General features: G+C 44.3%; 1 protein-coding gene across 1 annotated transcript in view; it reads right to left on the bottom strand.

Moving 5' to 3' along the window:
• Positions 1 to 232: 232 nt before the first annotated feature.
• WDHD1 (WD repeat and HMG-box DNA binding protein 1) overlaps positions 233 to 13,263 on the bottom strand; it is a 66,497-nt gene continuing 53,466 nt past the window's right edge. The window contains exons 21-25 of the mRNA XM_075531338.1: positions 12,269 to 12,312; positions 11,689 to 11,859; positions 10,530 to 10,660; positions 3,646 to 3,784; positions 233 to 968 (exon numbers count right to left, since the gene is read on the bottom strand). Of these exons, the coding sequence (XP_075387453.1) occupies positions 774 to 968; positions 3,646 to 3,784; positions 10,530 to 10,660; positions 11,689 to 11,859; positions 12,269 to 12,312 (680 nt within the window). The 3' untranslated portion in view covers positions 233 to 773. The remainder of the gene's footprint in view (positions 969 to 3,645; positions 3,785 to 10,529; positions 10,661 to 11,688; positions 11,860 to 12,268; positions 12,313 to 13,263) is intronic.

Here is a 13,263-nt window from a genome sequence, read left to right as displayed (position 1 = left end):
ACTGTAGAACTTCACTCATTAACTACTTTCTTATCAAGTCTTCAAAGACTGGTCAGGCAAATCCTGCTGACGCTGCTAGCAAGTCCCAGAGCAAAGTGTCGATCTTCCTCCTCTCTCCCGTGTGCAGACTGCAGGGGGCGATGACTGAGGGTGGTAGGAGTGAATGCACAATGTACTTTCCAGAAACATCTTAGGTACAGAAATACGAGCTGAAGACCACGAGACAAACATGCCATTGTTACAGTTTTCTTTATTTTTTAAACACCAGGCTGTACAGACAAATGGAAAACCTGGTATGAAGCAATTTCCAAAAGCTAGAAAAGAACAAGTCTCATCTACAAAATTATTTACAGGTGTCGGAGCCACGACAAAACGTGGTCCCGGAGGTCCAGTGCAGGCACGGGGACAGTCTGTGGTGACAGTGCGGTGACACACACACTTGGGGGCTGACCGAGGGACTTTCCAGTACATGAAATACTCTGAGGGCTGAAATCCACAGAAAGCACTTCAATGCAGAGGTTTAAACATCTGGGCTTTGACGGTTTGCCAGCTAAGAAACCAAACCAAACTGGCTTCCACTGGGGCAAGCCAGTGACCGGAAGTCAGTGAGCACACCGAAGTGATTCCAATGGCCCTCCACTTTGGGACAGATTTCACACATGCTCCACACAGTGGGATTACTACATTACCTTTTCAAGACAACTTCCTTTCAACACTTTCAAGAGATACACAATGAGGGTCCTAAAAAAAATAGGAATGCCAGTTTCTTCCCATCATTCTTGCTTAAATGCAAAAGTCGATAGTTTCTGATTTGTAGAAATATCTACAGGTTTTCGCTTTTTGGACAAGTTCACCTTCTCCTTTTCTCTCTGGCTTTCTGACCCGTTATTTTCATCCAATGGCCGCTTTTGAGGTTTCGCTTCCGCTCCATCACTTGCACGCCCTCCTTTGGCCCTGTCAGTCCATGCCTGGGGGAGCACAGTGGGGTGAAGAGAAAGGGTTCAGAGGCAGTCACAGAGCAGTAAAGAAACACCCCTGAACACACGGCAGCACGATTAGCGCCCGCACTGTCCATTAATCCTCGCCGGCCAATCTTTCCTCACCTAACTGCAGCGCCCTCATGGAAAAACTTCAGATTCTCTAGTATTTCAATCGAAACTCTGCTTGTGCTTAACCATGTTGCCAAGCACAAAACACTACAGCTGTGGGTGTTTTTTTAAATGGAATTTTAAATTTAGGGCTAATTGTAGATGAATATGTAGCTATAAAACAGGACGCAGAAACAACCCCATGCCCTTTCTCCAGCGGTGACATCTTGTAAAGCCAGACAATGCTACCATCAGAACACTGATATCACAACAATCCATCCATCTTACTCAAGAGTCCAAAATTTTATTTCTCTACTCACTTGTATGTATGTATTTTGATATATCTAGATTTGCTATCACAGGTCTGTCCATTTGCTAGTTGAGATACAAAACAGTCTCACCACAAGGAGACGGCACGTTGTTCTCTTACAACCACTCACTGCTGGCCCTGACCCCTGGCCACCACCAATCTGCTCCCCATCCCTGTCACTGCGGCACTTCAGGAATAGTATGTAACTGAGTCAGACAGGACACTCTCTTGCGGCTGACTTTTATTTACTCAGCAAGAGCCCAAACAGTCCACCCGTTTCATTTCATCTGATTTCTCCAATCTCTTTAAATCTGGAATAGTTTCTCCTCTGACTTTATTTCCCTTGATCTTTATGTACTCGAGAAAGAACAACACAAAGGACTCACAGCCATGGAGTGCATTTTGACTTACAGAGACCCACAGGACTAAGGACAACTGCCCTGTGGGTTTCTAAGAACGCAACTCTCAAGGGAGTTGAAAGCTTGGGCTTCCTTCTACAGAGCAGCTGGTGGTTTCGAACTGTTGACTTGTGGTTAGCAGCCCAACGAGCAACCCACGCTGCCACCAGGGCTCCTTTCTTGATGAAAAGACGCCCACACTAACAGCTTACATCTCTGTAAATGTTTAGGGCTTACCTGAAAATCAGATTACATTTTTAAGTTTAAAAACAAAAACTAAACTCCTCACAATCGTAACTTCTGCCCAGTTGCTTCCTCCTTTGTAAGATTAAAGTTATATTCTGATACCATCTCATCTAATTCTTTATCTAATTTTGATCCTTTTATAAGGACTTAAGAAGAATGGAAATCACAAAGTTGTAAATGAAGCACTAATTGGGGCCAGAGGTGCCTGGACCAGTGTTAGCTTCTTCGCCATGCAATTAAGCTCTTCATCAAACCCAGTGGGTTTATCACAGCAAGTATCTGCGGCACTAGGTGTCCACGAGGCATGCTGCCTCCCCACAGAAGTGAAGTCTGAGGGTCTGCTTACAAAGAAGCACAAGGCAGACAAAGCTACACGTGACTATCCTCATCCCCCCAGGTGAACAAACCTCGGTTCTACCAAAAGGAGTATCCTCACTTATTAGTCAGTGTGTAAGTAGACAAGAAACCCTGGTGGCGTAGTGGTTACAAGTTGGGCTGCTAACTGCAAGGTCAGTAGTTCAAAACCACCAACCACTCTGTGGGACAAAGATGAGGCTATCTACTCCCATAACAGTCGATGGCCCGGTCAGGGTGCAGTATAGTACTAATGAAACACACAATTTTCCTCTAGTTCTTTAATGCTTCCTGCCCCCCACCCCACTATCACATGACCTCAATTCTGCCTTACAAATCGGATTAGACCAGAACATGCACACTGCTACAGATAAGAGCCTGCAACACAGGGAACCCAGGACAATAAACCCCTCAGGGCCAACAAGGAGAGCAGAGATACCAGGAGGATTAGGGGAAGGTGGGGGGAGAAAGGGGGAATCGACCCCAAGGATCAATATATAACCCTTCCCAGGGGGACAAACAACAGAAAAGTGGGTGAAGGGTGACAGAGGACGATGTAAGAAATGAAAATAATAATCTATAACTTATCAAGGGTTCATGAGGGAGGAAGGGTGAAAATGAGGAGCTGATATCAAGTGCTCAAGTAAAGAAAATGCTTTGAAAATGATGATGGCAACCAATGTACATGTGCGTAACACAATAGATGAATGTATGGTTTGTGCTAAGAGGTGTAAGAGCCTCCAATAAAAGCATTAAAAAAAAGGAGTAACATTCACAGAAACGACTGGCTGGGGCAGTTCCACCCTGCCCTATGGGGTCGTATGAGCCAGCATCGACTTGATGGCAGTGAGCTTGGTTTTGGGTTGGTGCAAATAGACAGTTTTCAAATTTTTTGCTGCAAAGTTTTAGTCTTAGACTGTAAATTAGTAAAAAGACAAAAACAAAACCGACCCCAAATATGTAAATTAGTTTCATTTATACTTATTAACCTAACAAGCTTCTGGTTTCTAACTAATGCTACTTCTATTGGGAGGAGAAAGAGAAGCCCCCTAAGTCATAGGACAAAGGGACTTGCATAAATGCCAACACCATAACCGTGCAAAACTTAGCCACCATCACCGAATAATGATTCACACACATCTACATGCTCAAAGCTGGCATCTCTCTGAGAGCTGCTCTGCGGCCCTCCACTCCCAGGAGGATTTTAAACGCTGAGAACTCAGCGAGCTGTCAGTGTGCTCATCCTTACCTTCCGTTCCTCAGCCGGCAGCACTCTAAAGCGGAGCATCCCCTCTTTTATTATGTCTGCTTCATCGGAGATGTCTGGACTGTCGGACAAAATGCTGCTTCTGTTTGCTTCCAGCCACATCTGGAACCCAGTCGTGGGCCTACAAGAGTAATTATGAGGGACAAATTCATACTTAAGACATACTTCAAAGTATCTTTTAATTTTCCAAGTTAGTACTTGACCGTTAGTCTTTGTGCACCTCTATAAAGAAGACAGGAGCCACAATATGCTTACCGATACTCGTACTACACCTAATCCACTTACTCATGCGGTTGGGGTCGTTATGTAAACGTCAGCAACGTGAGAACATGGAGGGTGGCCACACTGGCTTACAAGAGGAGGGAGGCTGGCTAAGCCACCGAGACTCATGCCCCTGTCAGTTAAGGCATCACTGTAACCATCACTGCCAGTGCCGCTCTTACCTTGCACTGTGGCATTTGTTACTGCCACACCAATGATGTCAATGAGCGGGTTTGTCACTATTGATGTCCATGCAAAATGTCAGATAACAAGAGAATTCCTAAGTGAGGAACAGCTGTGTTTAAAATTGCCTGGAGACTGCAGGATGAAGAACTGAAAACCCTTTTAGAAGATCCAATGCAAAAGATCACCTACATTAGTAGTTTCTGAGCGTAGTAACCATGCACGTCACACTTTTAAAAAAGACTCTTTTATGAATGTCAATAGTCCCAAAGTCCGCAATATCACCTGGTCCCTCTGCTTCAGTAACTCTTCCACATGACCCTGGTAAGTTTTTATTATTTTTGAAGCCGGCTCCTTGAAACTTCACAGCTTCTTGAAATCCCTGTCCCATTACCTCCTCCCACAGACAACCTAGAAGTGGGAGTCTGGCCCTGCATTGTCGTTAGACAAAGCACGGACACAGCACAGTTGTAAATTTTATTCAAGTTCACTCCCCACCCCCTTGTCAGCATTTTCTTCCCCAGAGGTTGATTGGTATATAATTCACATATCATACAATCCAATTTCACTCTGACGCAGTAGATGGTCAGCATTTACTGGGAACTTCTCTGCCAAGCACGGTTCTTATGTATATGCTCACCGAGAAGCTATAGCCCTCTGAGGTGGGCACGACTAGTGTCTCGTTGCACAGGGGAGAAACTGGAAGCTCAAAGAGAAGATCACTTACTCAGGAGCACCTACAGGGGTTCTCAACCTGAGGGTCACGGCCCCTTTGGGGGGGGGGTCAAACGACCCTTTCACTGGGGTCCCCCAATTCATATCAGTAGCAACATTACAGTGATGAAGTAGCAACGAAAATAATGTTATGGTTGGGGGGTCAGCACAACAGGAGTAACTGTAGTAAAGGGTCACGGCATTAGGAAGGTCGAGAACCATTGAGGTCCCAGCGAGTCAGGCTTGGGATTCAACGGCCAAGCAGCTTGATCCCAGAGCCCCACACTTAGCTTCACCGACACTGTAGCGGAACCGATTACAAATAACTAGTCTACACCCACCCAAAAAACAAGTGACATAAATAGCAAAGAAAAAGGTTGACAATAAAATTTTGAATGGAAACAAAAACATAGGGTATAAAATTATATCTCTAATATAAACCCCACTAAGTATTAAAGTATAAGTACTTTAATGAGGATTAAGAAGAAAATATTACTATCATGAATAAGTGATTGTGCATCTTTAAAATTTAAGTACTTTTCAAATATTCTACTTTTAAAACCTTTTAATATATATATTTTTAATCTTTAGAAAAACAATCTATTCCATTCCAGGGTGAAACGCTAAGGGTGTCCAAGAGAGCAGCAGGGGGAGCAGAGCAAGGAAGTCCCTGTGGGGTGAGGGCGTGGCACCCCTCAGACTCGACCAGAAAACACTCCTAAAGGTCAACAAACACACCTGGAACTATTTACAGGATTCTCTCTCTCGGTTTTTTTGGTTATCGTTTTTTGTCTAGTTGTTTTTATTGTTTGGTTTTCTTTTGTTTTGCTCTTTTTTGGTGCCTATTATTGTCTCAGCATGTCTATCTAGTTAAAATAGACGGGATAAAAATCTGAAGAAGTAAACGACAGGACTGACGGTTCGGAGGGACACGGGAGAAGGGGAGGTGGGGGAAAGAAAGTGGGTGTTAACAAACCCAGGGACAACAAGTGATCTAAAATCAATGGCGAAGAGGGTGTAGGAGGTCTGGGAACACTTGATCAAGGGAAATATAACTGAGAGGAATTACTGAAACCAGAATGAAGGCCAAATATGATAGTGGGAAAAAGTAAACAGAGGAAAGGACTAGGAGGCAAAGGGTATTTAAAGAGGCATAAATACAGGCATGTACATATGTAAGTATATTTTTATATAATGATAGGAAAATAAATCTACATACATATATTTATAGGTTTAGTATTAAGGTTGCAGACGGACATTGCGCCTCTACTCAAGTACTCCTTCAATGCAAGAACACTTTGTTCTAATAACCTAGCATTTTGTGATGCTCACCTGCCTGACACAATAGCCGAAGACAAAATGAGTGCATAAGCAAATGTGGTGAAGCAAGCTGATGGTGCCCGGCTATCAAAAGATAGCATCTGGGCTTGAGAACAAACAAGCGGTCATCTATCTGAGAAGCAACAAAGCCCACATGGAAGAAGCTCACCAGCCTGTGTGATCATGAGGTGTCCATGGGATCAGGTATGAGGCATCAAAGACCCAGAACGAAAAAATCATTATCAATGTGAATGAGGGGCAGTGTAGAGTGGAGATCCAAAGCCCATCTGTAGACAACTGAACATCTCCTTACAGAAGGGTTGTGGGGAGGAGCCAGCCAGTCAGGGTGCAGTATAGCACTGGTAAAACATACAACTTTCCCCTAATTTGTTAATGCTTCCTCCCCGCCACCATCATGACCCCAATTCTACCTTACAAATCCAGCTGGACCAGAGTATGTACATGGGTACAGCTAAGAGCTGGAAACACAGGGAATCCAGGACAGAAAAACCCCTCAGGACCAATGAGTAGCCACACCAGCAGGGTAAGGGGAAGGTGGGGGGGAGAAAGGGGGAATCGATCACAATGATCTACATATAACTCCCTCCCAGGGGGGCAGACAACAGAAAAGTGGGTGAAGGGAAACATAGGACAGTGTAAGGACATGACAAAATAATAATAATTTAAAAATTATTAAGGGTTCATGAGGGAGCGAGGGTTAGGGAGGGAGGGAGGAAATGAGAAGCTGATACCAAGGGTTCAAGTAGAAAGCAAATGTCTTGAGAATAAAACTGGCAACAAATGTACAACAAATGTACAAATGTGCTTGACACAATGGATGTATGTATGGATTGTGGTAAGAGTTGTATGAGCCCCCAATAAAATGATTTTAAAAAAGAGAAAAGATTATTAGTATGACCATAATCACTTGCCCAGTTTTTTTAAAATACATAAACTTCAAGTAATCTTTCTACAAGAATAAGACTAAAACAAACAAAAAGCAATCCTCAACAGAAGTTTCCAAAACTTAATGAACACACATGAGTCCACCTTGCAGCAGTGTCAATCACACGTCTAGTTCCCAGCAATTTCCCTATCTCCTGACAGCTGTATTTTTTTTGTCAGTTGTTTTTAAAAAGAAAACAAAAATTAGACATTTCCATTCTGAGTCAGTAAATCAAATGTTTGTGTCAAACATTTCAGCTAAATAATAATTCTGTCATGACTTTCCTAAAGTACGCTTTCTCTCCAGTCCAAGGAGAGCCACTGCTTAAGATCTATGTGAAATGCAGAATAAAGTAGGTAACAAACACCATAGGACCACCCTCAAATTAAACTGGTTAACGTAAAGTTACTAGTAAACTGGAAACGAATTGGTGACTGTCCCAATATAGTAGATATCTTTAAACTAAGCCTAACAGAGAAAAGGTAAGAACAAATAGGAGGCCCCGCCACGAGGCAGGACACCCTCACTGACTCACAGCACTGCAGGGACAGCACTAGAGACAGTTCAAGAATGGTGGCCATCGGACCCCTAACCCGGGGCGAAACACGAAAGGAGCACAACAGAGCAGCACGGGGGACAAAGTGACAAAGTCCCTGAGGAATCTTGAAAATAAGATTTCGGAATTGGTGGGCAGGGCTTCACACCTCATCAGACCTGAGTGGAAAACATTCCTAAGGGCCAGCAGACAAACCTGGAACTACTTTATAGGCTCCCCCTCCACCATGTCTATCCATATAAGAGAGGCAGGATAAACAATCCCCAATCCCGAGGGGAAAACAACGCCAACAAACCCTGGGACAAGGGAACAACTAGAGATCTAAAAACTGATGGGGAGGAGGGCCTGGTAGGGTTTGATCAAGAGCAATGTAGCCGAAAGGAATTACTGAGAGTCGAAAGAAGGTTGAACATGATAGTGGGAGGGGAGGAAAGTAAAAAGAAATAGAGGAAAGAACTAGGAGGCAATAGACATTTACAGAGCTATAAATATAGGCATGTACATATGTAAATATATTAATATGTAACAATAGGGATATAGGTCTATGTACATATATTTAAATGTTAAGTATTAAGGTAGCAGATGGACATTGGGTCTCTACTCAAGTCCTCACTCAATGCAAGAACACTTTATTCTAATAACCTGGCATTCTGTGATGCTCACCTTCCTGACATGATCACTGAAGTCAAATGGGTGCACAAGCAAATGTGGTGAAGAAAGCTTACGGTGCCCAACTATCAAAAGATATAATGCCTGGGGTCTTAAAGTTAAACAAGCAGCCATCTAGCAGGGAAGCAACAAATCCCACATGGAAGCAGCACGCCAGCCTGTGTGATCACGAGATGTCGACGTGATCAGGTATCAGGCATCAGAAGACCCCAAACAATCATGGAAACAATGGGGATTGGAGTGGACACCCAAAGCCCATCCGAAGGCAATTGGACATCCCCTCACAGGTCACAAGGAAAGAATAAGGTAGCCAGGTGCAGCATAGTGCCAACAAAACATAAAAGATTCCTCTAGTTCTTTAATACTCCTCCCACCCCTATCATGACCTCAGTTCTGCCTTACAAATCTGGCTAGCCTGTAGCATGTACACTGGTACAGATAAAGAGCTCTCCACACAAAGAACCCAAGACAGATAAAACCCTCAGGAGCAGTAATGGGAGTAGTGATACCATGAGGGCAGGGAGAAAGTCGGGGAAGACGGGAGAAGGGGTAGCCGACTGCAATGATTGACTTATAACTGCCCTCCCTCAATGACCAACAGAAGCGTGGGAGAAGGGAGGAAGGGAGATAGCGAACAGTGTGATATATGAAAATAAGAATAAACCCATACAACATCAATGCAGGGCAATATGCCCATACTTCTTGTAAGTACAAGTGTACATTAAATCAAAGCATAGAGAAATCTGTCCTTTACCTGTATCTGCATATTTGAGAACTGGCATCCAGACAGGTATTCATTGAAGCACTGTTTGTATAGCCAAAGACTAGCAACTAACTTCTGATCACCAGCCGAGAAATCACGCTATAGCCAGCGCTTCTTTCTGCTGTACGTGGGTTTCCCACGAGCTGGAACCAACCTGACGGCACCTTGTAACACTATATGCAACGTCAAAAAGATGACTACAGTCCTCCTTTGTGGAAGGACATGTTCTCTCAAAAAGCAACGTTAGGGGTTTCGTTCTATTCAAGGGCGAGAGATTAGGTCAGAAATTAGGGCAAATTTTTTTTTAAACTCTAAGGGCAATCTTGACAAATCTCCTCAAAGGACACATGATGCCCACAGGGTCTTATTAGAAAGAAGTCTTGTAAAAACGACACTGCATTTGTGACAGCAAGGGCAGAAGAACTGCGCTGAGGAGGGGGCCCACACAGCAGTGCCCTGCTCACTCGAAGGGCAGCCAGCGCTGTTGGGGGCCCTCGCTGTGGAACTGCACCCCACTCGCCCGAGCGCCTGGTCTCGTCGCTCACTGGTTCCCAGACCACTGACGAGGAACACAGTTGCAGTCCCCGGAGGGGACGTTGTGGCACGGCGTCAACCAAAGAGCACAGAGTTCCAAGGAAAGTTGGAACACTGCTTCCGGGAGTTGTATGGAAGATACGTGGAGCAACAACAGCTTCATGTTTCGTTGTTTTGGGGCAATACTTTTTGGCTCACCCTTGGGTGAGACATTGGTCTTAAAAATTGTTACTGGAGAGGAGGAGTACGAGAGAGGCTTTCTTGACATCGCAAGTGTTTCTGAAATATAGGATCTACCCCAAGACAAAAAAATGAACTAAAATGACCGGTCAGTGATAAAATATGAGGTCTCCCCGAAAGTGTATTAATTCAAAACATACATATGACGCACTAAAGCATATTTTAATGTGTAAATTGGAGGTGTGCCTGCTTGTTACTGTACCCATTCTATAAATGGGCGAATAGGAGGCGGTAACTTGTCCAAGGCCACGCAGGGGAGCTAATGTTCAAGCCCAAGCAGTCAGCCTCTGAAATCCGCATTTCTCACAATGACGTTATAATGCCTCTCAATACACACAAAACTCACCGCCATCGAGTTAATGCCAAGTCCAGGGACCCCGTAGCATAGGACAGAAAGGTCCCTGTGAGTTCCCAAGACCGCCACGCCTTACAGGAAGCCCTCTTTCTCCTCCTCTCAATACAAGTCATTGGTTTACAATCAGAACTGTCCGTCCCACCTCCCCTTAACCATCCTGAGACACGACCACCCTTCTCCAGATGAACACTTAAACCTCACTCACAGGTGTTGACCACGCGGCACCGGGGCTGACGCAGTAGTATTTATAGTAATGGAGTTGTACAATCGTATGCATCGTTAGGGCACAGCCTCTGGGGAACTCTACACTCCTACACAGACGAACCTTTTGTTCTCAGTGTTTTGAGGAGACACTGCGGGGGCCTCAGAGGACGGCTTTTTAGGGGTTTCTTCTTTCGCTTCATCAGTCTTACCAGCTTGGGAAGTTGCTTTTTGGAAAAAGGAGGCCGCAGATACCTGTAAAAACAAACACGAATCCTGTAGCGAGACCCAGTGCGGTTTCACAAGTCACAGGCAGGTTCCGAACAATGTGCAGAAACGTTGATAAGTTTTTAAAGTTCTTATACTAACGTGTGAGGTGTGTGGAGGTTTTCAGTTAAAATAAACATGCACCCACGGAGAAAAACCAGAGAGCTATTTTGCAATTTCCATGTTTTCTAAACAGGTAAAATCATATGAAGTGGAAAAGTTAAACTGGACATTCATTTTACTGATGACAAAGGTGGGGCGTAATTATAAAGGAGGCAAAAGCAGAATACAGGACAAGGGGTGACGATTTATTAAGCCAGCACAGACATCAGAACCATTGGGAAACTTGTTTAAAAAAATAAAAAACAAACAATAAATAACGGAGTCCTTGGGGCCTGCATATGTATGTATATTGCTTTCTTCAAAAAATACTTTTAGGTAAAAGTTCACACAGCAAACTAGGTTCCCCGCTAACAATTTTTACACAGCGTGTTGCATCGCACTGGTTACAATTTTCCCAATTGGTCCAGCGTTCTCACTTCCAGGGTCCACTCGGTCTCCGCTCCTGCCGTCTGCCTTTGGGTAGATGTTGAACTTTTGGTCTCATGTACGTCATTGTGTAAGGAACACACTACTCACGGGTGATATTATAAGCCAACTTACAATTTTCAGAAACGAGGCTATATATGTTTTTAATCCCTTCTTTTAAAGAAGACATTATGCTTGGAGAAGCAGGGGCTCAGCCAACACTGAGGAAGGCACAATGTCTATATAACAATGGGCTCAAGCAAAACGGAGCTGGTGAGCATGGTGTAGGACTAGGCAGTCTTTCGTTCACTGTCCAAAGAGCTGATATGAATCCAAACAGACTTGATGAAGCCAAGTCAGAATGGAGAACCACTGCTCCACTGGGCAGTCAACTACGAACAACGAGCTCCCCCTGCCTTCCGCCCGGCAAAGAGAGCAAGCTGACAGGAGACGGACAGACCACTCACTGGGAGGAGCTGAGACAGTACCTGCTTAGACTTTGGCTTTGGAATTAGAGGCTTGATCACTGGCGACTTTTCGTTACTTGCAGCTCGACTCAGTGCAGGGGACTTCTTGGAGGATTTGTGCATATTATCTAGAATATTAGTTGAGTGTGCTGTATTTGTGGAAAGGGCTGGCTCTTTGGACTTGGCCATCACCTAAGGAGCAAACATACTTTAGCATTTTATGTTTAAAGAGAGGAAAACAACAACAACAAACAACCCAAAGATACTCACGCTCTGTCAACGTTTACAGTGCTGTCGTAGAAGCTATGGCTGACCTTTTGGTACTACATTAGCACAATCTAAATTAGGACGGATACACATATTCTCAAAGCACCGTACCCTTCTCACTCCTGAAGAAACACTCTCTTTCAAAACCACTGGCCCTTAGAAGGTACCGTAAGTAGACATTATCATTTGTATCCCAAGTGTGAGGTAGAGCTGCATACTCCCATTCCCCACAATGACCCACTTCACTCTGGGGAGGGTCATCTTGTCATTTAAAAATCCTCATCTGCACGAAGACACCTTTAAATAACAGACAATGTCACTGGAAAGAGTTTACCTTGAAGGGGTTTGCCCGTCCTTGGTGGCCAGAGGTAACAGCACCTTTCACAAGCAGAAAGAGATTCTTCTTAATATGGATGAAAAAAAATTAGATGACTCTGATTCTATTAACAGTACAAGGGAACTTAAATATACTTTGTATGAAAATAAATGTACTTTCTAACTTTAAAACTATTAACAATTAGAGATGACCTCCTTCTGTTCTCTAAGACAAAACAAAGATGATCAGACAGGTACCATCTAATTTTGCCAATAAGAAACTCACCACACACGCACCGTGAGCACGGCACTTTCTTCTCCTGTTACCCTGAAAGAACGGTCCCGGTTTTAGCCAAGGTTAATCCTGTGATTACACTCTGGATCCTACCTCCCCTGCTTTTTCAAGGAGCTTCAGCTTTCAGTGGTTCTTCCCACCCATGACTTTACCCTCTTGATTGGATGTTCAAGGCTCAAAAAATCCCCCAAACCAACAGACAGATAACCCCTCCAGCCACCTTCTTCTCTCACCTCTCCTATAAAGCCAGTTCCTGAAGAGCTATTGACGTGTTTGCTCCCATTCCCTCACTGTCCTTTTGTTCCTGCATTCGGCAAAGATGGCTTCTATCTCTACTACCCTATAGAGCCTGCTTTTGCTCGAGCCCCAGTGACCTCCGCAGCCAATCTGGTTCAATCACCATTTTATCTGACCTTTCGAAAGCAGGCCACATAGCTGGCTGGTCCTTCTTCTGAGATGCCATTCTCCTGGCCCACCTCCTTCTTCTCTGGACCCTTGGTCTCCTGCTCTATGGGTGGTTCCCTTACTACTTCCTGTTTCAATGCCAGGGCTTCCCTAGGGCTGAGCCATTTCTCTTCTCACGCTGCATCCTCTGCCAGTTCTCCCTCTTTCACGCCCAGGGTTCTAATGCTATATTCTATTCACGCCAACAATTTTCTACTTTCTATCTGTAGCAGACTCCCTTTCTGACTTCTTGATCCGAACACTCAACTGCCCAT

Source organism: Tenrec ecaudatus, chromosome 14 (assembly GCF_050624435.1).
Source record: "Tenrec ecaudatus isolate mTenEca1 chromosome 14, mTenEca1.hap1, whole genome shotgun sequence".
In the NCBI taxonomy this organism is placed as follows: domain Eukaryota; kingdom Metazoa; phylum Chordata; class Mammalia; order Afrosoricida; family Tenrecidae; genus Tenrec; species Tenrec ecaudatus.
This window is presented reverse-complemented; position numbering and strand designations above follow the sequence as displayed.